The sequence below is a fragment of the Macrobrachium rosenbergii genome, chromosome 26 (assembly GCF_040412425.1).
Source record: "Macrobrachium rosenbergii isolate ZJJX-2024 chromosome 26, ASM4041242v1, whole genome shotgun sequence".
Classification (NCBI taxonomy): Eukaryota; Metazoa; Arthropoda; class Malacostraca; order Decapoda; family Palaemonidae; genus Macrobrachium; species Macrobrachium rosenbergii.
Window position 1 is genome coordinate 8,148,697 of NC_089766.1, and position 24,974 is coordinate 8,173,670.

A 24,974-nucleotide genomic window follows, 5' to 3' on the forward strand; every position below is an offset into this window, starting at 1 on the left:
TGACATACCACCCAGGTGATGGAATGGAATGGAATGCAAAATTTAGACCTTTTAGTGTGATTTCAGACGAGACTTCATTTGACATACCACCCAGGTGATGGAATGGAATGGAATGCAAAATTTAGACCTTTAGTGTGATTTCAGATGAGACTTCAGATATTTGACATACCACCCAGGTGATGGAATGGAGTGGAATGCAAAATTTAGACCTTTTAGTGTGATTTCAGACGAGACTTAATTTGACAAACCACCCAGGTGATGGAATGGAATGGAATGCAAAATTTAGGCCTTTTAGTGTGATTTCAGACTAGACTTGATTTGACACACCACCCAGGTGATGGAATGGAATGGAATGCAAAATTTAGGTCTTTTAGTGTGATTTCAGACGAGACTTCATTTGACATACCACCCAGGTGATGGAATGGAGTGGAATGCAAAATTTAGTCCTTTTAGTGTGATTTCAGACGAGACTTCATTTGACATACCACCCAGGTGATGGAATGGAGTGGAATGCAAAATTTAGGCCTTTTAGTGTGATTTCAGACTAGACTTCATTTGACATACCACCCAGGTGATGGAATGGAATGGAATGCAAAATTTAGTCCTTTTAGTGTGATTTCAGACTAGACTTCATTTGACACACCACCCAGCTTATGGAATGGAGTGGAATGCAAAATTTAAACCTTTTAGTGTGATTTCAGACGAGACTTCATTTGACACACCACCCATCACCACCCAGGTGATGGAATGGAATGTAATGCAAAATTTAGACCTTTTAGTGTGATTTCAGATGAGACTTCATTTGACATACCATCCAGGTGATGGAATGGAATGGAATGCAAAATTTAGGACTTCTAGTGTGATTTCAGACGAGACTTCATTTGACATACCACCCAGGTGATGGAATGGAATGGAATGCAAAATTTAGGCCTTTTAGTGTGATTTCAGACGAGACTTCATTTGACATACCACCCAGGTGATGGAATGGAGTGGAATGCAAAATTTAAACCTTTTAGTGTGATTTCAGACAAGACTTCATTTGACACACCACCCAGGTGATGGAATGGAATGTAATACAAAATTTAGACCTTTTAGTGTGATTTCAGAGGAGACTTCATTTGACATACCACCCAGGTGATGGAATGGAATGGAATGCAAAATTTAGGCCTTTTAGTGTGATTTCAGACCATACTTCATTTGACATACCACCCAGGTGATGGAATGGAATGGAATGTGATTTCAATTCATTTGACATACCACCCTTGAGGAATGAATGACATACAAAATTTAGGTCTTTTTAGTGTGATTTCAGACCATACTTCATTTGACACACCACCCAGGTGATGGAATGAAATGGAATGAAGTGGACTGCAATATTTAGGCCGAAGGCCAAGCGCTGGGACCTGTGATAAGGTCACCCAGCGCTGAAACGGAAATGGAAGAGTAACAAGGTTTCAAAGGTGTAACAGGAGGAAGGCCTTTAGCAGATGCACTATGAAACAATTGTCAGGATAGGAAGAATGAGAATATGAGCGGAGGTACATTAAAAGGAATGGAAGGGGTTGCAGCTAGGGGCCAAAGGGACGCTGCAAAGAAACCTTTTAGTGTGATTTCAGATTAGACTATACCCCACAGTGGACAATGCAAAATTTAGGATGAGTTGCACTGATGCAATTTGACACCCCCAGGTGATGGAATGGAATGGAATGCAAAATTTAGAGCGTGAAGTGACGAGACTTCATTTGACATACCAGCATGATGGGGGTTTTGGCCATCTCTGTCTCTTGTACAGAGGATTTTTTTTTTTAGTTTTTTGCCTTGAATGGCTACTTAGATCAAAGTTCTTTGAATACCACCCAGGTGATGGAAAACTCCAGAAAACTACTTCATTTGAGATATGGACGCAGAGTTATTGAACCTGAAACAGCTGTAGCTTTTAAAAATTAATCAATAAAAATAAATAATTTGGGGCATTTTTTGCTAGTGGATACAAGAAGAAGATTTTCTGTCTGGCATTTTCCAGCCTATGAGTTTTAAGTCGAGTTCCTCATTCGAGGGTAATGGCAGTTTGTTATTCAGCAAGGAATATTTATAGAGCTGAGGGGCATTCTTTGAGAGAACTGAGAGAGAGATTTTCTGAGAGAGCCAGATTCGAAGATTATTGTACAGAGTGAGAGAGAGAGAGAGAGAGAGAGAGAGAGAGAGAGAGAGAGAGAGAGAGAGAGAGAGAGAGAGAGAGAGAGAGAGAGAGAGAGAGAGAGAGAAGTTTTCACTTTTCTGATAACTTCTCTTTGCTCTGTGCTTCCTGTTGCCTTCTGCTACTGCTTTCAAATGAACATCATATTCTTTGGATGCTTGAATTTCAAGTCAGTGGCCCGTGTGCTTGTTCCATATGAATAGAGTTACCTTCTGGATAATAATAATAATAATAATAATAATAATAATAATAATAATAATAATAATAATAATGAGATCTGAAACCTGAATTGTGCCCACAACAGGTTGTGGCTACAATCCCTGGAACCCAAGGCATCTTTCGTTGCATGTTTTAATGCTGAAAGCAGTGGCTGGCTTGCATATGGAATTACCAGTCAACCAGACGCATCAGCACTGGAACTCTGTACTGTTTTTCCCGATGGATTAACACACTCATATTCATGTACATCAATTTATAATCCATTCCTGATGAAGCCACCAACAAAGAGAAGTGGGGAAGCGATCCGTCGATTAGAAAAAGAAAAAATGGAAAGAAACCAGAATGATTTTTCCTTATTTCTGAGAAACTTTCCAGAAGAGAAAAAGAAGTCTAGACTGACTCAGAGTCTTGTTGGGAAGATAGCTTCTGAGAACAGTACCGCTGCCTTCAATGGAATTTACACTCGTATTCCTGATAAGCGACATTTTAGTTCATCTGTCACCGAGACACGAAACTTCTTGTTCACAATGACAATGACACTCTCAGACGACTCAAAACACTCCTCGCTATCACTCCGCCACGCAATGTTCATAGAAAACCGCCTGGATAATTTGAAAATCATTGTGAGGCGAACAATGTCAGTGTCCAGTCTGATCACCCGACTGAGAAACAGCAGCAGTTCGCTCATACAAAGCATCCTGAGCAGTAAGGCAAGATGATGATCACGGGCCAGTCTTGCTCTTTTTCCCGTTATCTCAGGTTGCCAAGACCTAATTTGTCTTTACATAAATGTTGTGCCCAAGTTCTAGACAGTGGCTTTGCCACCCAGGATACCCATATTTACACAGAATATAGAATTTAGGTCGAAGGTCAAGCGTTGGGACCTACAAGGTCATTCAGCACTGAAAGAAAAATCAAGAGAAAGGTTACAAAGGTGACCCAGGAGGAACACCTTGCAGTTGCCCTATGAAATAATTGTTAGAAGAGGGTGGCAAGTAAGATGGAAGAGAGGATATAAATGGAGGTAGAGTAAAAGGAGTGATTGGGGTTGCAACTAGGGGCCATGGAAGGGACGCTGCAATGAACCCTTTAAGTAATCCTTACAATGCACTACATATGAGGTGCACTGACAGCACTAAACCCCTTCGGGGAAACCCATATTTTGATGCCCATTTAAACCTAGCTACCTGTAGATATCAGTGCAACCATCACAGTGGAATCATGTCCCTCATGTTCAGATTGATTTTCTGACATGGCCTCTTGTAATTTACACTTAGAAATTGTTTGCTGTCAATTCTACTTTCTGATGCTCAGAAGTTTCAACAGTCCTGATTTTAAGATATCCTTAATAAAGTCTGAAACACCAAACTCCCATTCATCTTGTCTTTTTTAGGAATTTAACTGATGTTTGTTTATGTATACATCCTTCTGCAATTGTTGAGTTATCTTTCTGTATATATCTATTATTTTATTGTCCATTTCGACACCATTCTGTTTTGTCAAATCTTGCCTACCAAGACATTGAAATTTTCTATATGAAGTTTTGTAGTGCATCCTCAACTTAGCGTAACTTGATGTTGCGTCAAGTTACGTTGCTAATGGCAAGAATTGCATCAAGTTAACAGTGCTTACAGCGCTGTAACTTGATGCAACATCAAGTTACGGCGGGGCACTGGAACGGATCCCCAGTCGTAAGTTGAGGACTCACTTACAACTTTAATTCCAGCAAAGATGATCAAAATTACAGGACTGGGAAATATTTTCATGGATTTTGTGAACATTATCAATACTCATGTAGGCTAATCTTTGGATTACTTTTTTCCATTTGTTGTTGGCAAGACATTTGATTAGGTTGTGAAAATAAACAAAATGTTTGTTATATGAAATTTATTCTCATACATATTTGCTGTAAGTATCAAAATTTATCAAAAATTTTACTGGCAAGCTTTTGTTATGAAGCAAGACATGAAAATCTAAACTAGGAGCTCATTAATTATATGCAGAATACATGTTAAGAGTATAAGTAACTCAAAAATGCTACCATGTGCAAAGAATAAACCATAGCAGAACTGATTGCCCATGTTGACTTTGCCAAATGCTTGATATGACTCGACTTAACTAGACTTTGTGACAGGGTTTCTCTTTTCCCATAAGCAACACCTAAGCTTAACAAACAGACTTATGTACCTACCAGCTGCGACATTTGCTGTTCTCTTCAGTTGAATTTTAAGTGTTAAGTACAGGTTAGTTTAGGGTAGGGGTCTTGCCTACCTACCAGCTGCAATATTCTTTTGTGCTGTTCTGTTAAATTGAATTTTAAGTACAGGTTAGGAGCCGTGTGAAATTGTTGCTAGCTGCAAACCATTGAAGTGCAAGGCTATATATTATAGGGCCTGTGTTTATTAACAGAGACTTGTCACTTATCAGAAAACCAGACCCCAAGGTGTTTGTTAAGTTAAGGTGCTACTTCAGATCTTCCGAGGTTATTTGCCCAAAGTTTGACATGTGAATGTTTTCAGTCATATTAGTGATTCAATTCCAAATTTCAAAGTACATGCACATGTAACATCTCCCTTGCAACTGCACAGCTGTTTGCAAATTGGTGATGTCCTTTGCTCTCCGATAAATTGTATCATACACTTATACTGTACAGTAAAGTAGTTGATACGCTGTTTTCCTACTGGGGATATAATATAAATAGCTTTCTTAAAACAATTTGATTTTACACCTGTCTTCATCACAACCCTTACTACTGATGTAGTACATAGCTTGCTTAAATTAACTGAATAAACAACTTTGTTAAACCCCTTTTGGTAAGCCCGTTAATTCTTTTAAACAAAATAAATATTTCATAAATTAGTATACAAAATTTTATAAAGTTAAATCTATAAATCTCTAAAAATTGGATATAAATGCTTAAATAATTTGACATATATCACATTTACAATCACAGATGTTTTGCAATACAAGGTCTTAGGGAGTATTTTAATCCTAAAATACATCAAATAATAATAATACTGTATAGTAATAATAATGATAATTATTATTATTTAGACCTAAGTTCTATGACACTGATTGGCTCAAGTAGTTTAATCCTAAAATATAAACAAATAATAAAAATAATAATTTAGACCTGATCCTGTGATACCAGACATTTAGTTTGGATGTTTTTCATTTGGACAATTTTCAGCTTAAATACCAGTAAAATAATGCACTTTTGAGTGGGTGGAGTATCTGGAGAGAACAATTCATTTGAAATGTAGTATTTGTCACTGACGTAAAAGTGAATATGTTAAGCATAGCACCTGGAAATATGCTGAACATCTTCATCGAGATCCAAAAGATTGCAAGCGCTAGCCTATGCCTTTGTAAGTGCTATGAAACATTAGTTTGAAATTCCATGTACAGAGAGGTAGCCTTGTTTTCAGACCTAAGCTATTAGAGTGACTTCCACACTCTCAGAGAAGATTGAACGTGCAATATTTTGTACTGAGAAATTTGTACCTCTTTTGTTTTGGAGTCATCGACAAGTCATATTATTTGCTGGGACTAATGTGACTAAGGTCGAGGATTTGAAAGTTCAACTGACGGTAGCTAAGAATATCTAGACCAGTGGTTCTTAAACTTTTTGGCCTTGCGCCCCCACCTCTGCATTATGTATAGACCCCACGTCCCCCCACCCCTGAAATTTTTGCCAACAATAATCTACAAATAATATGTTGTCTATTTGTATGCTATTATACTTATCATAACAATAAAAGACAATTCATAAACAAGATTTGAAATTAAAATTGACTTATATTTTAAATTTTTAGCATGTTTTGAGATAATGACTAGAAAATATATGGAAGCAGTGATAACGTTTTTGGCAATTTAGTAAGTAACATCACAAATTAAAAAAATTAATTGGCACCATCTGGCAACTCTGCTTGCGTCCCCCTTGGAAGCTTCTGGCACTGTGCACCCCCCAGTTTAAGAATCACTGATCTAGACTGGTAGACATAGTGGATTCCAGCTGAAACTGACCTTATGCTAAGAATAAAGTTTTATGATACTTTAGGTTGGAAACTTTTTTTTTTTTAATGATCTTTATAATAAATATTTTATTTGCTTCTTTGGTGTCAATGACCCAGGCTGTTAATACTTTGGAATGGTTGGCTCCCCTTACTTACATACTTATACTGTGGAATGGTTACAAGAACAGCCTAACAATTACAGGATACCCATCAGACGCCAGGAACTGTTATAATGGACGCGTTTAAAACTGATAAAAACTATTACTAAAATCGTTAAAGGTATTACAGCACCCTCTGAGATTATCACAGATCTTTGATTCACAACATTGGTTGAATGGTTGAAAGTGGAAAATTAAAGACCTTCCTCAAATATAAAATGTTAAGGTTCACATCCATAATGTTGTTGTTGGAATTAACAGCATGGTCAAGTTTAATGAAAATTCAAATTCACTTGGTAAATTACCATAGTTTCACCTAAGGGGGAAAATGTGTAGGGAGTCAGTACAATAGAACATTACTTTGTGAGATACGATGCCTGAAACTGGGTCATAAAAAGTTGAGCTTCTTTAGTAAAGTATCAGATACTGCTGGAAAAGCCAAAAGATCCTTTCTTTTCTCTCTTTCCAAGCTTAATTTTACATTGTAAATATAAGGCATTCACCGGTTTACAACGGGTCCGGCTTACGACGCTCCAAGGTTACGATGCTTTTCAGATATATTCATCAGAAATTATTTCCCGGTTTACGACGCATGTTCCAGGGTTACGATGCGCCGTACGCCGATCCGACGGAAGAAATATAGCTCCAAAAGGGCAGAATAATCAAAATTTGGAGTTTTTTTTTATGAAAAACTCAATAAAAATGCAGTTTACATTGTTTTCAATACACCAGACCATTAAAAGTAAGGTTTTCTTAGGATTTGTGACGATTTTCGACGATTTTTTGGTTTACAACAATTTTCGGCTTATGACGCGGCGTAAGAACGGAACCCCTGTCGTAAACCGGTGACTGCCTGTATAAATATACATGACACCACCCTACTTACAAACAAGGTATGTTCCAGACAACAAGTTGTATGTTGAATTGTTTGTAATTTGGTTACTCTACTCTTTATGCCTATTTAAGTACAGTATGATATAAAATCAATAGAGTACTGTACATTTTTTCATCGTAACACACAATACACTGTACATACTGTACAGGTACCGTATGTTCAGAATAGGCTTTCAAAACGAAATCTGAAAACGGGTGGGAAAGGGGGGTGCTCTGAACATAATTTTAATTTGGAATCACGTTAGTTTGTGTCTCTGAATGTTTGTAAGTTGAATGTTCATAATTTGGGTTGTGTCTGTACATATATACAATAAAACAAATTAAAAGGTTGCATGCATAGATCTAGAATGTCTGTTTTCATACATTAAGTATTTTTCAATACTTAAATATACTCGTTAAGTAGGCACCCTGAAATGTAGGGTGCATTCCTTCAAGTAGAAAACAGACCTAAACCTCTTAGTTCCTTGAAAATTCATTGATAATAGCATCATCTGCCTCAGCATCAACATCACCATCATTTGCATTATCACTGTCATTAAACAGTTGACTAAAATCCTCATTCACAGGTATAAAAAGATATGAATTTATTTCTGGTATGTGTCTCCCATAATGAACTGAATACTGGGGAACAGAAATGTCTGTAGGTATTTCTCCAAAGTTTTCCATATAGTAATTCAATGACATCACAAGATTCCCGTATTGATCTGGGCTACGAAGCAGGATTAATCGTTCGTTTGGTGGCAAAGGTGTTCCTAATGCACCCTCATTTATAATCACGTGTTCACCAAGCATTCCACAGAGATTCTCATGTAGTTGCCTAAAGAAAATTTTAATTACAGTTAACAATTATGCTGAACAGCAGGAAAATCAATGAAGATCTTATACACTAGGGCATATTTTATATACAGTATAGCAAAAAAAAAAATTTTTTTTTTTTAGATTGTGTACAGTACAGTGAACCCCCTTATTCGCGGGGGATGCGTCCCTCAGCCCCCAAAATAGCTAAAATCCGCGAATACTTAAAACCCCTCAAAAAACACTTAAAACTGCCCATTATGATAGTTTAAACACAGATAAACCCTGTAAAAATGCATACACCTGAGTATTTTAATAGTTTTATCACAAAAAGTGCATTTATTCGTGAAAATTATACGAAAATACAGTAATTAGTGTATATTTCTCAGCGAAAAATATTGGGAATTTTCCGCGAATAATGGCTAGATATGTTCCACAGAGAAACCCGCAAATGCGCGAGTCTGCGAATCATGAGAACGCGAATACGGGGGGGGTTTACTGTACAACCTTTATTGGCAATTCAATTGTTCTGACCAGCTGGTCAGATCTCCAAATTGGATGAAAGTTGGATGTATGTCAGCATTACATGTACAGGCCATGTAATTGTACACCATTCTTTTACTCTACCCAGTTTCTATCATAATTATCTCAATCATTATTTACTAGATTTATTGTAAATTTTCATGGTTGCATTTTTTTACACGTTAAGATTCTTTAGCTCATGTCATCATTTTTAAATTTTGCACTAAACATTCCCTGGTGATTTCCTCATTTTGGTTTCAGCAGTTTTAAGAACTAACATTTTGAAAAAATTATTCTATGGTTTAACTAAAGAATGTATGAAAAGAATTACTGTATGTTTACAATGATGTGCAAAGTCACCGAATTTAATGATGTCAGTTGCTCCATAACTACTTTTAGGACATTTTAACTGCTCTAATCAGTTCAATGTCTGTCAGCAGCCAAAACTACATGAAGAAGCACTTGCTGGCAGGGCAAAGATACAAATTTGTATTCTGAAGCACTTGGTCTAATGTGTGTATGTTCTTGAAACACCAAAATTCTGCTCCTTTGGAGATGAAAACATTAATTATAAAAAAGGTCACCAGATGCATTTTACTTTAATTATAAGAGGTCACCAGATGCATTTTTCCTTCATGGGTTCTAAAGACATTAAATATATCTAATCTATCTTAATTACTTATCAACTGCAAAGAAAGATGAAAAAGAGCTGTAAATCCTGAACAGTGTCAGCTTCATTACTAGGCCATCATCTGAGGACTGGTGCAAAGTAGTAGAAATTTACACTGTATATGATAGCAACACAGTACATGTGAAGATACAGAAGATTGGAAACCAAATCTGCACACCTGACAAGTGCTCATTAATTACATGTCAACTTTTGTTGTGCAGATGCCCAGGTTTGCTTTCCCCTGTCTGTCAGCTACATTCCTCAAAATTTGTTGCATATTTCTTTTGAAATCGGTGTATAAACTTTATACAGTGCATGCCTTGACTGATATATTCATATTCTTGCTAAAACTTTCTTTCATAAAACTAGACACAATGATATTTCTTTTGTACAAAAATTCCACTGTTCACCCGTGCATACCTTACACATCATTTATGCTGGTCTATCTCTTATCCAATGTTTTTCCATTTTGACCAATATAAAAGTTATCACGAGACTTGCATGGCATTTGATAAACACATCATTAATTCACTGGCAACCATATGGAAGACTTGGAAAAAATTTAAATTCAGAATACAGTTTATGCTAAATGTAGGCTATACTATATTACTGTTTTCATCAACGAAAAAATCAAAATGTTGTAAAAAGAACCACTGTAACCTGAGAAGCATAAGTAGTTTGTTTCTTTTGCAACATCTTACGTAAACTGAATGGCAACTAAGAGCACGAATTGAGAGAGAGGATCATAACAATGGCAAGGTACTGTCTAATGCATGAAGCACAAAGCCTTTGGCACTGGCAGACGTGTGACCAAGCGTGGTTTTTTCGTTTGCAGGTGTTTAAAAGTATTTTTTTCTTGGAGAGTAAAAGTTTCTTCAGCTGTATGCATGGTTCATAATAAGTTGCATGGATCTTATGGGGCAAAACACTCCAATTCATAGTCTCCTAACCATGATTCGCTGGACAGTGTCTGCATATCCAACGCTTAACAGGTTAAGCCAGTGAGTGTTCGTCTCTCATTAGCATTAGGTAGAGACATTACTTACAGAAGACACCAGCAGTTGCTGGTTTGTGTATCTTGAAATCACACGGTCAAGCCATTCTCGTCACTTCAGTCATTATCTTTTGTCATAAATGAACATGCAAGGAAACAGCCAGGTTAAAACTGTCAAGGTTACCTTATCCAAGTAGGGAGAGGCTAACTCTTATAGTTATGTCTGGATAGTACGGCATGGAAGAAACACAAGGTACTGTACTGTACACAAAAAAAAAAAGTAATACAAAAATTGAGGCAATGTAGCAACATACCCATTTCAGGTTTAGTTCAGAAATCTTGTATCTGAACTCGTGGATGGTAAATGCATATAAATTTTTTTTTCTGTGCTATTGAAAGGAAAGTTACCAAAATATTATTTTTAGGTACTGTAAGAGGAACTTACCGTACAGAAGGGGGATGTTCATTTTCCCGATTTGGATTTTGACTAGAGGGTGAAGCACCTCGAGGTGGAGTGGCTGCTCCCTCTGGCTCAGAGTTTTGTTCAAGTGCAGGCTGTCTGTAATGCAAATAATGCACTTGAGTTAAGCACCTGCAGATAATACACTGCTTATGCAACAAAGATCTGTAGATATTACGTAATGATGCAAAACCAAATTCTGCAACAAAAATCTGCAATTATTACCTAATAAAATAAAGTTTTAAACATCTAACTTCCCTGGTAGTTATATATATAGCTTAAGTCCCTGACGTCACGGCAGAATTTCAAAAACTCGCGGCAATCGCCGATCGGTAGTCAGGTGAACCACCTGTGCGCCCTCTACCCAGGTACCTGGAACCATTCCAACTATTCCTCAGATCTTCCTGCCGCTTTGTCGGTAACATCAATGGAATTTCCGCTCAGTAGCCAGTGTTTTTTCGCAAACTTATTTTGGTGAAGTATACTTTGGCTTGGCTTTGCTTGTTCGCTTTTGGATTTTCTTATAACATATCTAACTTCGAGTGTGAAAATGTGTGTGTGGGGATGCAAGCGGCTTGCTAAAGTCTCCTTGGATCCCCACTCAGTATGTCTGAAGAACGGAATGGAAGACCGGCTCAGAAGAGCCAAGAGTACTGTGTCTCACTCTTCTTGATATAACCAGGAATAGTTAATTCTTTTCCCTTGCTAACTATCCTATTGATCCTTCTCCGTAGTGGTAGTCTCTGAACCCCTACTGAAACAGGTAAGGACCCAACACTTAATGATTTGTTGGCTGCCATTCAGACCCTGGCCCAACAGGTAAAATCCTCTCAGAAGACAGGGATAATATGTGATCGACATTAAGAGATCTAAAAAATACAAGTGTTAATATGTTGTTAGTGCAAGTGCAGTGGAGGGTGCGACCGCTCGGTCCTGTTGTGCTCCTAGTCCTAGACCTCTTCCAAGCTCACCAACCCCTGTGAGAAGGAAAGTCGACAGACGAAGGGAGGCAAGAGGCTTTAGCTACCGAGCAGTTGTCCCCTCGAGCGTACCTGTTGAAATTTCCCAGGACGCTCACCCTCGCCATAGGAAAGGCGAGGTTAAAGTGTTTTTTTTTTTTTCGTCCACCAGTTGCTGTACGTCAACCGGAGGAAGCTTTTGACCGATGTCGCACAGGCGGCCAGTTCTCAAGTAACCTCTAGGTTTGGCGGGACAACGAACGTTAGAAGTCTGGACGCCAGGACGCCAGGAGGAAGTCAGGCGTCGAGAAGCTGGACGCCAGGGCATCGAGCGTCGAGAAGCTGGACGCCAGGACGTCGGGCGTCGAGAAGCTGGACGCCAGGACGTCAGGCGTCGAGAAACTGGACACCAGGACATCAAGCGTCGAGAGGCTGGACGCCAGGGCGTCCGGCATCGGGAAGCTGGACGCCAGGACTTCGGGCGTCAAGGAGCTGGACGCCAGGCGCCGAGGAGCTGGACGCCAGGACGTCGAGTATCGAGAAGCTGGACTCCAGGGCGCCGAGCGTCATGGGGCTGGGCGTCCAGGACGCCGAGCGCGTCGAAGCTGGACGTCAGGGCGCCAGGCGTGAAAAGCTGGGCGCCAGGACGTCAAGTGTCGAGAAGTTAGACACCAGGACGTCAGGCGTCATTAAGCTGGATGCCAAGACATTAAGCTTCAAGAAAATGGATGCCAACACGCCAGGCGTCAAGATGATATTTTGAAAGACGTCGCTACTTCCGTCTTCGGAAAATCGGAAGAAGAGAATGATAATATCCCGCATTCTCCTGTGAATCCTATTGTAGAGATTTCCGACGAAGACAATATAAAAGGCCATCAGCTTTCATCAGACTTGAAAAGACTTATGAAGCTATTTTCGGAAATTTTTTCCAGAGAAATTTATCCTGACTGCTCCTCCTTCCCCGCCTTCAGAATTTACTCTTGTGAAGGCGTCTAAGAGGGCAGCATTTACGAAGAATGGATACTTTTGAAGGAGAAACAATGAAAGACAGCCTTTGTTTTCCCTCCAACCAAACTAGCTCAAGGTCTAGCGTTTAGTATCAAACTAGAGAATCGTTCGGCCTCGAAATACCTGCCCCTTCCCAGGAAGGAAGATGGAATTATTCAACACGACTGACACCGAAGAACTCATATATCTGATGTCGTGTATGGATAAAGGACTCTGAGATAGTTCCAACGAATCTACTGCATCTTTCTCAGCGGGAATCCTGAAGAAAAGAGCCCATCTTTGCTCTTTCCTGGCTAATGGGGTCACGTCAATCGAAATCAGAACTGATTTATACCCTCTTTTCCTCTCACCTCTTCTCTCAAGATTTGGTAAAGAGGCCTTTTCATCCTTGGCCCAGAAAACCACGTAAGATTTAATATCTAAAACAGCAAGAAAAGTCCTACCAACGACTTTCATCGCTAAAGAGTAAGGCTGAGGCTCCTGTGTTTCAGGTATCTCAGCTATTTAAGTGGTCGGCCCTCCAATAGAGGTTCCTCTAGGGCGGGTAGATGAATGGCAACAAGAAGAGGCTCTACACAGGAAAGAAAGAGGACCTGCCTTTCTTCTCCTGCAGACTGCGGTAGAGCCAGACTGTCCAGCCTGAGGAGGCCCCCATAGTAACAAGACAATTAGACTTTTTTGCCAAATGCAACAACAGAACAAAGGCAAAGGCTTTATAGCAACAAGTGTCTATGATGTTGTAAAAGGAGACCAGACAGAGAGTTCAAGATCCGAATTCCCCAGGATTCTACATTCGGTTATTCCTGATCCCCAAATGCTTGGGGGGTTAGAGACTGGTGCTAGACGTGATTGCACTCAACTTTTCTGTGCAATAAACAAAGGTCGCTATGGAAACGACAAAATCGGTTCTAGCAGCTGTCGGACAGCATGACTGGATGGCCTCACTGGACCTCCAGGATGCATATTTTACATCCCCATGCACCCGAACTCCAAGAATTTTCTGAAGTTCGTCCCACGGGAAAGGTTTTCCAGTTTCGGTCTCTTTGTTTCAGCCTAAGCAGACGGGGATGACGTCTGGCTCTGGAGTCGAGACCTCTCAAGAGCAAGTTACCCAATATTGAGGGACGTCATGATAAAACTTCAGACTCCAGGTTGTAGCCACTGGAGCAGCCCGAGCTCTTCCCTTCCAGCCCCAAGGGTAGCTCTCCTACTAAGAACAAACGTAGACAGTCCTGTTCAGTCAGGATACCAGGCTGCAAGAGTGGTGGACTCTGTGCTGCCTTTTGTACATCCTCCTCTTCCTCCTTAGGATTGGTACTGTCTGCTGAACCCTCTCCACGATCCATTATTGACGATGAGGAGGAAATAATTGCCGTGGTTGAGGCTTCCCCCAACTTGTCCCCAACAGCAGGAAGCCCGCGATATAGCTTTTTACTACAAAATATGCAGTAGACTTTGTCTTCCCTGGTACAAGCGTGACAACCAGGCAAAGAGAAGAAGGATAATAGACGTCTAACTAAAGCTTCTAGACGTCCAGAAGTTTAAGACGCAGAACATAGTGAATGAAACTCTAGACACTGGATGCAGTGGCGTCAAGCATCTAGGAGTGAAACACCATGACGACAAGCGTCAAGGCATTGGACGTCAGGACGTCAGGCTTCAAGATATTGGAAGCCAAGACGTGGAGGTAGCTCAGGACGCAAGATGCACTGGCATCAAGCGTCTAACAAAGATTTTCACAAGGATGATTGCCAATGTAGCAGGTTTTTTTTCTTCACTCGAGAAACATCAGAATCTCCTTGTACTTAGACGACTGGCTCCTCAGAGCTCCTTCCTGCACACTCTGCCTGGAGGATCTTCAGACCACGATTTAGGTACAGAAGGAATTAGGTCTACTGATAAACAGATAGAAATCTCAGCTGATCCCATTCCAAAAGTTTCTATACCTTAGGATGAAGATTCAGAGTCAGGATTTTCGGGCTTTTCCGTCTATTGCAAGGACGGGACAAGCCTTAAGAAAATTTCAGGACTTTATAGACAGACATGCTCGTGAAGGAATGGATGAGTCTGCTGGGGACCCTTTCCTCGCTGGAATGGTTTGTCTCCTTTGGGAGGTTAATTCTATGCCCGTTACAGTTTCATCTAAATCAGAACTGGGACAAGGAAATAGAACTGGAGACCAAGTGCATCCCCATTTCGGAACCAATAAGGCCGTATTTACAGTGGTGGAACGACCCCGTCAAGCTCCAGGAGGTCCCTTCTCTATATTAGAGGAACCCAGACCTAGTGTTGTTATCCAACGCGTCGGACTCAGTATGGGGAGCAACACTAGGGATATAACAAGTCTCAGGCTCCTGGACCAGAGAGCAGGAGAAGTTAAACATCAATTAGAAGGAACTAACTGCAATCCTTCTAGCTCTCAGGGAGTTCGAACACAGTGGGGAACAGAGAGGTGCAGGTCAACACCGACAACACGGCAGCGTTGGCCTACATCAGCAAATAAAGGGGCACTCACTCCAGGTCTCTATACGAGACAACAAGAGAACCTCTTCTCTGGGCAAAAGAGAAGAATGTCAAACTAGTAACCCGCTTTATCCAAGGGGAGAAAAAATGTGAGGGCGAACATTCTGAGCAGGAAATCCAGTCCTCTCAACAGAATGGACGCTGCATCAGGACGTGTGCAGTAGCATGTGGCGACTTTGGGGACGTCCTTGCATAGATCTCTTCGCCACAGCGCAAACGAAGAGGCTGGAAACTTACTGCTCTCCCGTACCAGATCCCGGGGCTATATACATAAGACGCGTTCCTGGTGGACTGGTCCAACTTGGACGTGTATGCATTTCCCTCTTTCAAGATAATACACAGGGTACTGCAAAAAATTTGTTTCACACGAGGGTACAAGATTGATCATTGTGGCCCTTTACTGGCTGATAAAAGATTGTTTCACAGAGGTTCTGGAATGGATAGTGGACATCCCGAGGAGCCTACCTCAGAGAGTAGGTCTACTCAAACAACATCACTTGGAAAGATATCACCAAAACCCCCAAGCGCTACAAGTAACTGCCTTCAGACTATCAAAAACTTACAAGAGCTACAGGTTTTTTCGAAAGAGGCGGTTGGTGCTATAGAAAGAGTAAGGAGGTCATCCACCATGAGGGTATACAAATCCAAGTGGGAGATATTTAGAGGATGGTATAAGAGCAACCATGTGTCCTCTTCCAGTACCTCTGTAACTCAAATTGTGGACTTCCTTCACACCGTAAGAGGAAGCTTAAATTTTTCCTACCTCTACCATTAAGGGCTATAGGAGCATGATGGCAGCAGTTTTTAGACATAAAAACTTGAACCTATAAAACAATAAGAATCTCCAGGACCTACTCAGATTCTTCTCAGAACTGCTAAGGAGAGAGTACAGAACTCACCAGCATGGAACCTAGACGTGGTCCTGAGGTTCCTCATGGGGAGTAAGCTCGATCCCTTACAGAGAACATTTTAAGAGGACCTCACCATGAAAACTCTTTTCTTGTTCAGTTTGGCCACAGCGAAAAGAGTTAGTGAGATACATGCTCTCAGCGAGAATATGGACTTTAGACAAGACAAGGCAATCTGCTCACTGCAACTAGGATTCCTTGCAAAAATGAATACTCATCACAACTAGACAAGACAAGGCAATCTGCTCACTGCAACTAGGATTCCTTGCAAAAATGAATACTCATCACAACCCTGACAATCGTTCGAGATTCAGAATCTAACGGACATTACAGGGGAGAAGAGAGAGAGTCCTACTCCAGGTAAGGGCTCTAAGGCACTACCTGGACAGGACAAAGGACTTAAGAAGGAATTCAGAAGGGCTTTGGTGCTCAGTCAAAAAGCTCTCTGTACAGGTGTCGAAGAATGCTCTGTCTTATTTTATCAGGCAGTTGATAAAAGAAGCTCATATGAAAGGTAGCGAGTTGGACATAAGATTCTGAAAGTAAAGACGACGAGTTCAGGGCAGTTGCAACCTCTGTAGCACTTAAACAGAACAGGTCCCGGCAGAGTATCTTGGACACGACCTTCTGGAGAAACAAGTCAGTATTTACCTCTCACTGTCTAAAACGAGTCCAAACATTATACGAAGACTGCTATACGCTGGTCCGTTTATAGCATCTACTAGTGGGAGAGGGTAATACCCTACAATCCCATAAACCAATACCCTTTTTCTTACTTTGGGATGGAGAATTTTTTATGGTTGTTTGTAAAGACTGGGCGCAGTCTTCCGCATTCATTGGTTTGAAAGTTCCTTAAGCGCCTGGAACTAGGGTATTGAGAGGAGGTCTAGTCACATTGAGGTTATACACCAGTTGACAGCCCCTAGAGATTTTTCAGCCCCCTGGGTGGATCGCTGGATCTCTTAAGGAATGCAGACATAATGAGGGCGAGTTCATTGAAGTCAGCTTCCGTAATCCAATTCCATAAAACAATACCTTTTGTTCTTGCCTTGGAATGGTTGAAATTTTATGGTTGTTTGTGAAGATTGGGCGCAGTCTTCCACAATCATTGGGATGAAAGTTCCTTGGTAGCGCCCGAACAAGGGTATTGAGAGGAGGTCTAGTCACATAGAGGTTATACACCGGTTGACAGCCCCTAGAGATTTTTCAGCCCCTGGGTGGATCGCTGGATCTCTTAAGGAATGCAGACATAATGAGAAATATTGAAGTCAGCTTCCTTAACAGGTAGGAACCTAGAGTTGTTTTGCAACTTTAATTATAATTCCAACATGTTAGCTGTCTCTGACCTCCACCAAAGGTGTCAATCAGCTATATATATAACTACCAGGAAGTTAGATGTTTAAAATGTTATTTTCATAATAAAATAAATTTTTGAACATACTTACCTGGTAGTTATATATAATTATATTCCCACCCTCCTCCCCTCTAGAGACTAGGGGCATGGAAGATCTGAGGAATAGTTGGAATGGTTCCAGGTACCTGGGTAGAGGGCGCACAGGTGGTTCACCTGACTACCGATCGCGATTGCGCGAGTTTTGAAATTCTGCCGTGACGTCAGGGACTTAAGCTATATATATAACTACCAGGTAAGTATGTTCAAAAATTTATTTTATTATGAAAATAACATTTTACCAGTTACTTAGAGATAAAACATACTTAATAACTGGAGAAAAATCTACTTCTTTAGACCATAAACATTTTTGGTTAAATATTAATTACCTTTCAAATAATTTTTTTTAATGTGACAGAGTTGCAATTATATTTCCTTGCACTGTATAGTAACACACACTTTATCACAATACATTATTAGATTTCAGGCATTATCAGAAAACCCTGACATAATACAAAAAAAATTCTGAAAGGAAGTAATTGAATTTAAAAACTCAAAAGTTTTTGGGTACTGTACTTAGGGTAACCTGACCAGGCTTGGTTCAGAATTGTCATATCTGAACATGTGGAGGATAAGTAAGTTTTTTTGTGTTATTGAAAGGAGAGATACTGAATTATTACATTTAGGTACAATCACAAAAGGAACTTACAGTACAGAAGGGGGTTGTCCATTTTCCTGATCTGGATTTTCACTAGAGGGTGAAATGCCTTGAGAATGAGATGGAGTGGCTGTTCCCCCTGGCTCAGTCTTTTGCTCATGAAGTACATGCTGCCTGTAATGTAAATGAAGACCATGGAGACCCAGGGCATCAAATTTTATCACACGAAGAGATTTATGAAAATTGTGGACATCCAAGAAGCCCTGGAAGATGAAGAAGACAAGGTAAATGCGGTGGCACTGGAACGATCCACATGCAGCCTCAGTGAGACCTTCCAGTGGTTTGATGCAGTCACAAACATCAAAGATACTCTGAGGAAGGAACTAAGGAATTTCATTTCCCAGAAGCAAATCAGAGTTTTCAAGGCATGGTCAGCTCCTTCATTATAAGAGTTTGGGAGGTATGAGGAAAGACTGAAGAGGGTTATATCATATAGCAAGCTAAGTCTTTGTACATTAACAGACTGAAGAAATCTCTTTGATAAATAGGTAACTTTGTATCAGTAATGACTGGGCAAGACATGTAAGGAAACAGCCAAATTTAAATCTGCAAAAGAACAGAGACACAAGGGCTACTCTTCTGAGGGCGAGGAAGTTAATGAAGTCAGTGCAATTTTAATATTGATGAATTGGTACTTATTTTCCCCTAAGGGAAGCTACACAAATGGAGGAAATACAAGGTACTGCATAAAAAACTTACTCTTGAAAGAATAATCTTGAGGTATGATTATTACTTTGATTGGTTCAGTTCAAAGTTGTTATACTGGGAATCAAAACATGGATAGCTGAAAAAAAAAAAAAAAAAAGAGGTAAATGCCTCTTACATAAGTAAATAAGAGGCAAGTTTCCAAAATATTACAGTTAACTAAACTGCAAAAGGAACTTACTGTGCTGGAGGGGAGGGTCCATTTTCAAGCTCTATATTATGGGTAGAATTGGCAGCATTTTGAGATTCAATATCTAGAGAACCAGGTGCAAGATTTTCCTGATGGTCAATCTTGTGTTTCTTGGGCACGGGCTCACTGCAATACAAATGATTTATAAATACCTGATCAGGCAGCACCTGTTTAGTGACTAAGGTACAGTATGCACATTACTAATTAGATAAATCATATAAAATAAATTGAGAAAACCTACAGCCTTAGGCCATGTTTTTCAATGTGAAATATTAAGTACACTGTAACATTACTATTTTTTCTAATTCATAAGCTGTTGTATTGTATTTTGCCATGATGACAGAATTCAGTGACTAATGTTGAAAGAGCTAATGCTACCACGTATATGGAATTCAACTTAGTGTGATTTAACGTCGTAAAATTTCAACATCAAAGCATTAAGTTACTGGAAGTTTTATTATAACACGACTATAAGGCTAACTGTTACGTCTAAGGAGGCTAAGGCAAACCAGTGAAAAGAAGGAAAAGACTTATGAAATATTCCAAACTTCAAGTAATACACCTTGACCTACAGTATGTTACCAGTCAGCTAGGTAAGGGAGTAACCACCAACCAAACTCAGCTATTAACTTTATTCATGGATCAATCAAGTATAGAAGACTATTTCTCTACAGTTCACAAAATTGCAGCTTGCTCTGAAACTAATGGCTATTGCCACAAATCATCAATCAATTTCTAGTGGTGTTAAAATTTAGATGGGGGCTTCAGTAGGCCAAAATCTCCTCCAAATAACAAGAGTTACATCATCATAGTGTAAAGCCTCAAACCCATTTTATCATGATTAAAATATACATGTACACTTCTTGGACTACTGAGGCCTCTTCAGGGGTGATCACTAAATCCAGGTTGAGGTCTGTCAGTCTCATCTGCCACACAGGACCATTAAGATATCTACAGCCTAGGACAACCTATCTTGATAGAATAAGGGACCTTAGCAGTTACAGAAATGTTTAGCTAGGAAAGTACGTATCTAGGGACACACACACACACACACACACACACACACACACACACACACACACACACACACACACACACACACACACTCTCTCTCTCTCTCTCTCTCTCTCTCTCTCTCTCTCTCTCTCTCTCTCTCTCTCTCTCTCTCTCTCTCCACTGAGGAGCTGCCCGTCAGGTCTCCCCTACCCTCCCTATTCCCTACCATCCCCACTAGGGCAGACAACAAGAAAGACCCACTTGGATTTTATAATATATATATGTATATACATACATACACATACTGTATATACACACACACACACACATATATATATATATTATATATATATATATACACAAACATAACATAGATTAGCCCATATGTTTTTCAGAAAAGTGGAAACTATCTTTAAATGAATTACCTTTGAAGATTTTTGAAAGCTTGAAAAAGAATAGAAATAGCGTTTAGAAAAGTAATTTTCTTTAATTGTGGAATGATTTTAATACAGTTGCTTTCCTGTCCTTAGGTTAAACTTCTTTTGAGTTGAATACTCTCTATTTGAAAACAAACTTTTTGGCATATGATTGTGCTAATACTGTATTCTTGAAGATATAACTTGAAATTCTAATAAAGTATACTGTAATAATTAATGAACAGAACTGTTATTTACAATGATTGTCATCATTTTACATCACTAAATTGCATCAAAAAGAACTGACTACATTAATACTACTATGCTACCTTATACCATACAGTGAAAAGTACACTCAATTTACTTCAAGTTACAGTGATTAGATGCAGACAGGTTTACAAATATGATACTTATACTGATACTGCATAAAGCATGCAATATGAAGCCCTAAGCATTACCTTCAATACCATGAAATTCAACATGCACTTCAAATCAAGAGGCAGAGAAGGCTATCAGTAAAGTCCCTCTAATTCTGAAAAAGCAAAATCAGAACATGCAGTACTATTCCCCAACCAGCATCAAGAGAAGTGGTAGTACAATGTATTTTAAGGTGAAATTCCACAAAATGAAGAGGTCTGCACTTACCAGTACATATGCAGCAGTAGTAGCTCACAGGGAAACTGGCACAAATCACAAGTAACCAAATTCCAATTTACCTAATTTTATCCCTATTACTGCCTTCAGAAGTGTTTGCAGTCATTCCTTCTTTGTTACCACCCACTGTAACTGGTATTATAGTAATAATTGGTTTTGTATGGTTCCTCGTGTCTTGGAAACTGGGGCCTAGTGCTGTGCTTTTTCCTTACTGGAAGCTAGGGTTTCACGTGTGCTCCCTACCTTTCACATTGAGACTGTTTTGAGCGACATCTTGTCCAAGCATTGTCAAGTGCTGTCCCTACACCTATTCCTAAGAAAAGGAGAAGGTATCCAAATCTGGGAACCATATCATCTACCTAGCATTCTTTTGAATGTGGATCATACACTGGACTGTTTTCTTTTTGGGTAGTTTTACAGCAACTTCAGATGTAAAGTTTGGGAACTAAGTACAAGAAACTCAGTATAAATGTCTAATATATATAAAAAAAAACACAGAAACCCTCACTTATAACAACTTAAAACCATTACCTACTCATCAGCTGGTTAATTATAATAAAAAAAAAAGTTAATCCACAAATTCAGGTGGGAGTGATGAACTGAATGAAAAATGACAAGAAATCTGGAATGATGGTTACAGTGATTCACAATCTCACGTGGGAGTGGTGAACTGAATAAAAAATGACAAGAAATCTTGAAGTGATGGTTACTGTGATTAAAGACCATTTTGGACAAAAGTTAAGGAAAAACCAGAATGATTTTGCTGACATGTCAACCTGCCAAATGAGATGGTCTCAAAATAGGTTGGAATTTGGTTTTATCAACATTGGACAGACAGTGACTGGGTCATCCCTGACTGGAACGAGGACTGCAACGGAAATTTCAATACCTGTGCTGGATGAGGGGAGAAAGGCGGGGCAGTATTAGTGGTGTAAAAAGAGTATAACTAATGACTTGAAGATTTCATTAAATGGACTGTTAATAGTATTAATTTTCATGAAAGTCTCATTATTTAAATATCTAAAAGGCATATCAATACTCCATCCACAACCCTCCTTTTACTAATAATTCTCTCAAGTCCTAATAGTTATTCCCTTTGAAATTTGCTGTTTAATTCTGAACTGCTTTGCTATTCGTCATTTTTTTCCAGCCTACCTAGCAAGGTGACTTACATAAACTACCATGCATTTTTGTATTCTTAAACCTACCTCCCTAATATATGTGCAGTTTCATATTATAAATACTGTACGTGTTTTGTTATTGCGATACCCTTCACAGTGAACTTTGGGAGTTTTACGCTAATCAACTTGTCTGCCTGTTCTTCGTTACCTTCCACATACTTCATCCAGAAGTGACGACCATCAAGGGCCCATTCTTGACATGCAGGTTGCTTAAATTCAAAGAACATTTTCATGTGGGTCTTAACTTTACGACGGAGGCATTGTACATCTTATGTTTCGCATTAAAACATGCTGGGGGTCAAAAATACACCATGACCTTGAATGATCATTAATTCCAGGCAAATGAAACTTGGTGTATACAGGAAATAGTTTTATCTGTCCATCTACATATCAGGAAGGGAAAAACATTCCAGGAATTTAATTACAGTCCATGGACTGCTTGAACCAGAAGAGTAGCACCTCAACTTAGTGGACACACTGGGGTTCTGGCTTTCTGATAAGTAACTAAGACCAAGCATTATAGCCTCCACTTGAGTCTTTTCTAGATATCTTACAGATAACAGCAATTCCACATAGTTTCTAACCTGAAATAACCTGTATTTTACAAATGACATTCAACTGAAGAGATTTATTAACAATGTATGACATCTAAAGTGGTAGCTAAGCAAGAAACAATAATAATTTAGCTGGTAAGTACAGAGGTCCATTAAGCTGGGGTGTTCATATTTATGATCTTGAACAAAGTCGTCTGAACAAGATCAAGGCAGAGGTCGTTTAATGCAGAAATTTCATGGCCCTCACCCTAGACTACATTAAAGGTTTGCATTTATAAAACATTTAAATTTCAATATTTTAATGAAATGGAATATAGAATTTAAACCAAAGGCCAAGCACTGGGACGTATGACATCATTCAGCACAAAGGGACAATGGGAGTAGAGAAAAAGTCTGAAAGGTGTAACATGAGCAAAACCTCGCAGTTGCACTATGAAACAATTGAGGAGAGGGTGGATAGCAAGCAAGAGAGAAGCAAGAAAATATGAACAGAGGTACAGTACAAGGAACGAATGGGGTTGCAGCTAGGGCTGAAGGGACACTGCAAAGAGGTGCACTGACAGCACTAACCCCCTACAGGGTAAACGGTTTTAATATCTGAAAAAAAACCACCTCTCCCTGTGGACATGTCTGAGCCATTAGAAAGAATTAATAGGGCAAGTGCAGGTGTAAAAAGCAACAAGATGTTTGATTGTGCATACCCTGTTGGAAAGAAAAGTTCAGAATTGCTTAGCAATTCTTATTCTGCGAGTTGCATGGCACTGTGAGCATTTCTTGTTGGAATCGTAACAAAACCTGGCTGTGAATAATGAGGCTTTAGATGAATATACGTACAGTATATATATCAAAATCCAGATATTTTGTGGATTGGTTACTTTGAAAATTCATAAACTAATTTTTTTAACAGAAAATGATAGTTAAAAACTTTGCATTAGCTATAACATATCAAAATTACTACAGCTAACCCCGGCCCACATGAACAGTCTACAAGATTTTGAAATTTCAGAGTGAGAGCTATGTTGTCATCTAAGCATATTTTGTTCTTTCTTTGTTTTCTGTAGAAGTACGCACTTTGTAAGTATTAAAATAAAAAGGGAAAATAACCACATATACAAATCAACCTAGGCTGAATCATTACACAGACCTTAAGTGGGGATCACTACAGCAATCAACTGTAAGTGTAAAAATTAAACTTGTTGCCAAAGAAGCCAAAAGTTGCATATTTTCTCGTAATTCAACACTTGTGACAGCAGTGAAAAGCTTTTGCAAGTCCCTCGGAAAAGGCTCGCATTCAAAGGGAGTAAAAAAAAAAAAGCACTAATATAACTTGCTTTTACATACGCACTACTTAACGAAATATTTAACTTTAGGATCATTCACCGGTGTGTACCGAGAAGTTATTTTCAGCAAAATAAGTATTTTTCATCTCGAGGTCATTGTTGTGAAACCAGGAAATGGTATCATCAATCCATTAACTACCACTATCATTGTATTTACTAAAAACCTAATATGCACAGCCCTGTTAAGTTATTTTAATTGATAATAATCAGAACTGAATAGCATGCATACCTTTCATCTGAAGATTCACCTATGGGATGCTTCAGAGTTACTTTGTGTGTTACAGGCTTGAGATCATCTGCAGTTTCACATGTGCTTGGAGCTGCATTTGGCACAGTTTTTATTTTTGTTGCCATTGTGTCCGCTGTTACTGTAGGATCCTTAAGATGTTCGCCCCTGTAGCACAGTGCCAAAATCATAAGTAAAGCTTCAGTGCCAAAGGTTCTTCTGGATTTAAGTACATTTTGGAGTTATTCATGAGCAGGTTCAAGGAATGATTGCAAAATATG

General features: G+C 39.3%; 2 protein-coding genes across 14 annotated transcripts in view; one reads left to right on the top strand and one right to left on the bottom strand.

Annotated features, from left to right (window-relative positions):
* Positions 1-24,974, top strand: part of ArgRS-m (arginyl-tRNA synthetase, mitochondrial) — a 187,876-nt gene that overhangs the window by 39,610 nt on the left and 123,292 nt on the right. The gene's annotated exons all lie outside the window — the stretch shown is intronic.
* Positions 4,289-24,974, bottom strand: part of LOC136852997 (uncharacterized) — a 106,073-nt gene continuing 85,387 nt past the window's right edge. For 5 of the 10 annotated variants that reach the window (XM_067128113.1, XM_067128112.1, XM_067128109.1 and 2 more), the window contains exons 3-7: positions 24,697-24,861; positions 19,318-19,452; positions 18,423-18,545; positions 10,911-11,024; positions 4,289-8,301 (exon numbers count right to left, since the gene is read on the bottom strand). In XM_067128113.1, the coding sequence (XP_066984214.1) occupies positions 7,941-8,301; positions 10,911-11,024; positions 18,423-18,545; positions 19,318-19,452; positions 24,697-24,861 (898 nt within the window). In that variant the 3' untranslated portion in view covers positions 4,289-7,940. The remainder of the gene's footprint in view (positions 8,302-10,910; positions 11,025-18,422; positions 18,546-19,317; positions 19,453-24,696; positions 24,862-24,974) is intronic. The other 5 variants (XM_067128114.1, XM_067128117.1, XM_067128118.1 and 2 more) reach the window with 3 other exon arrangements.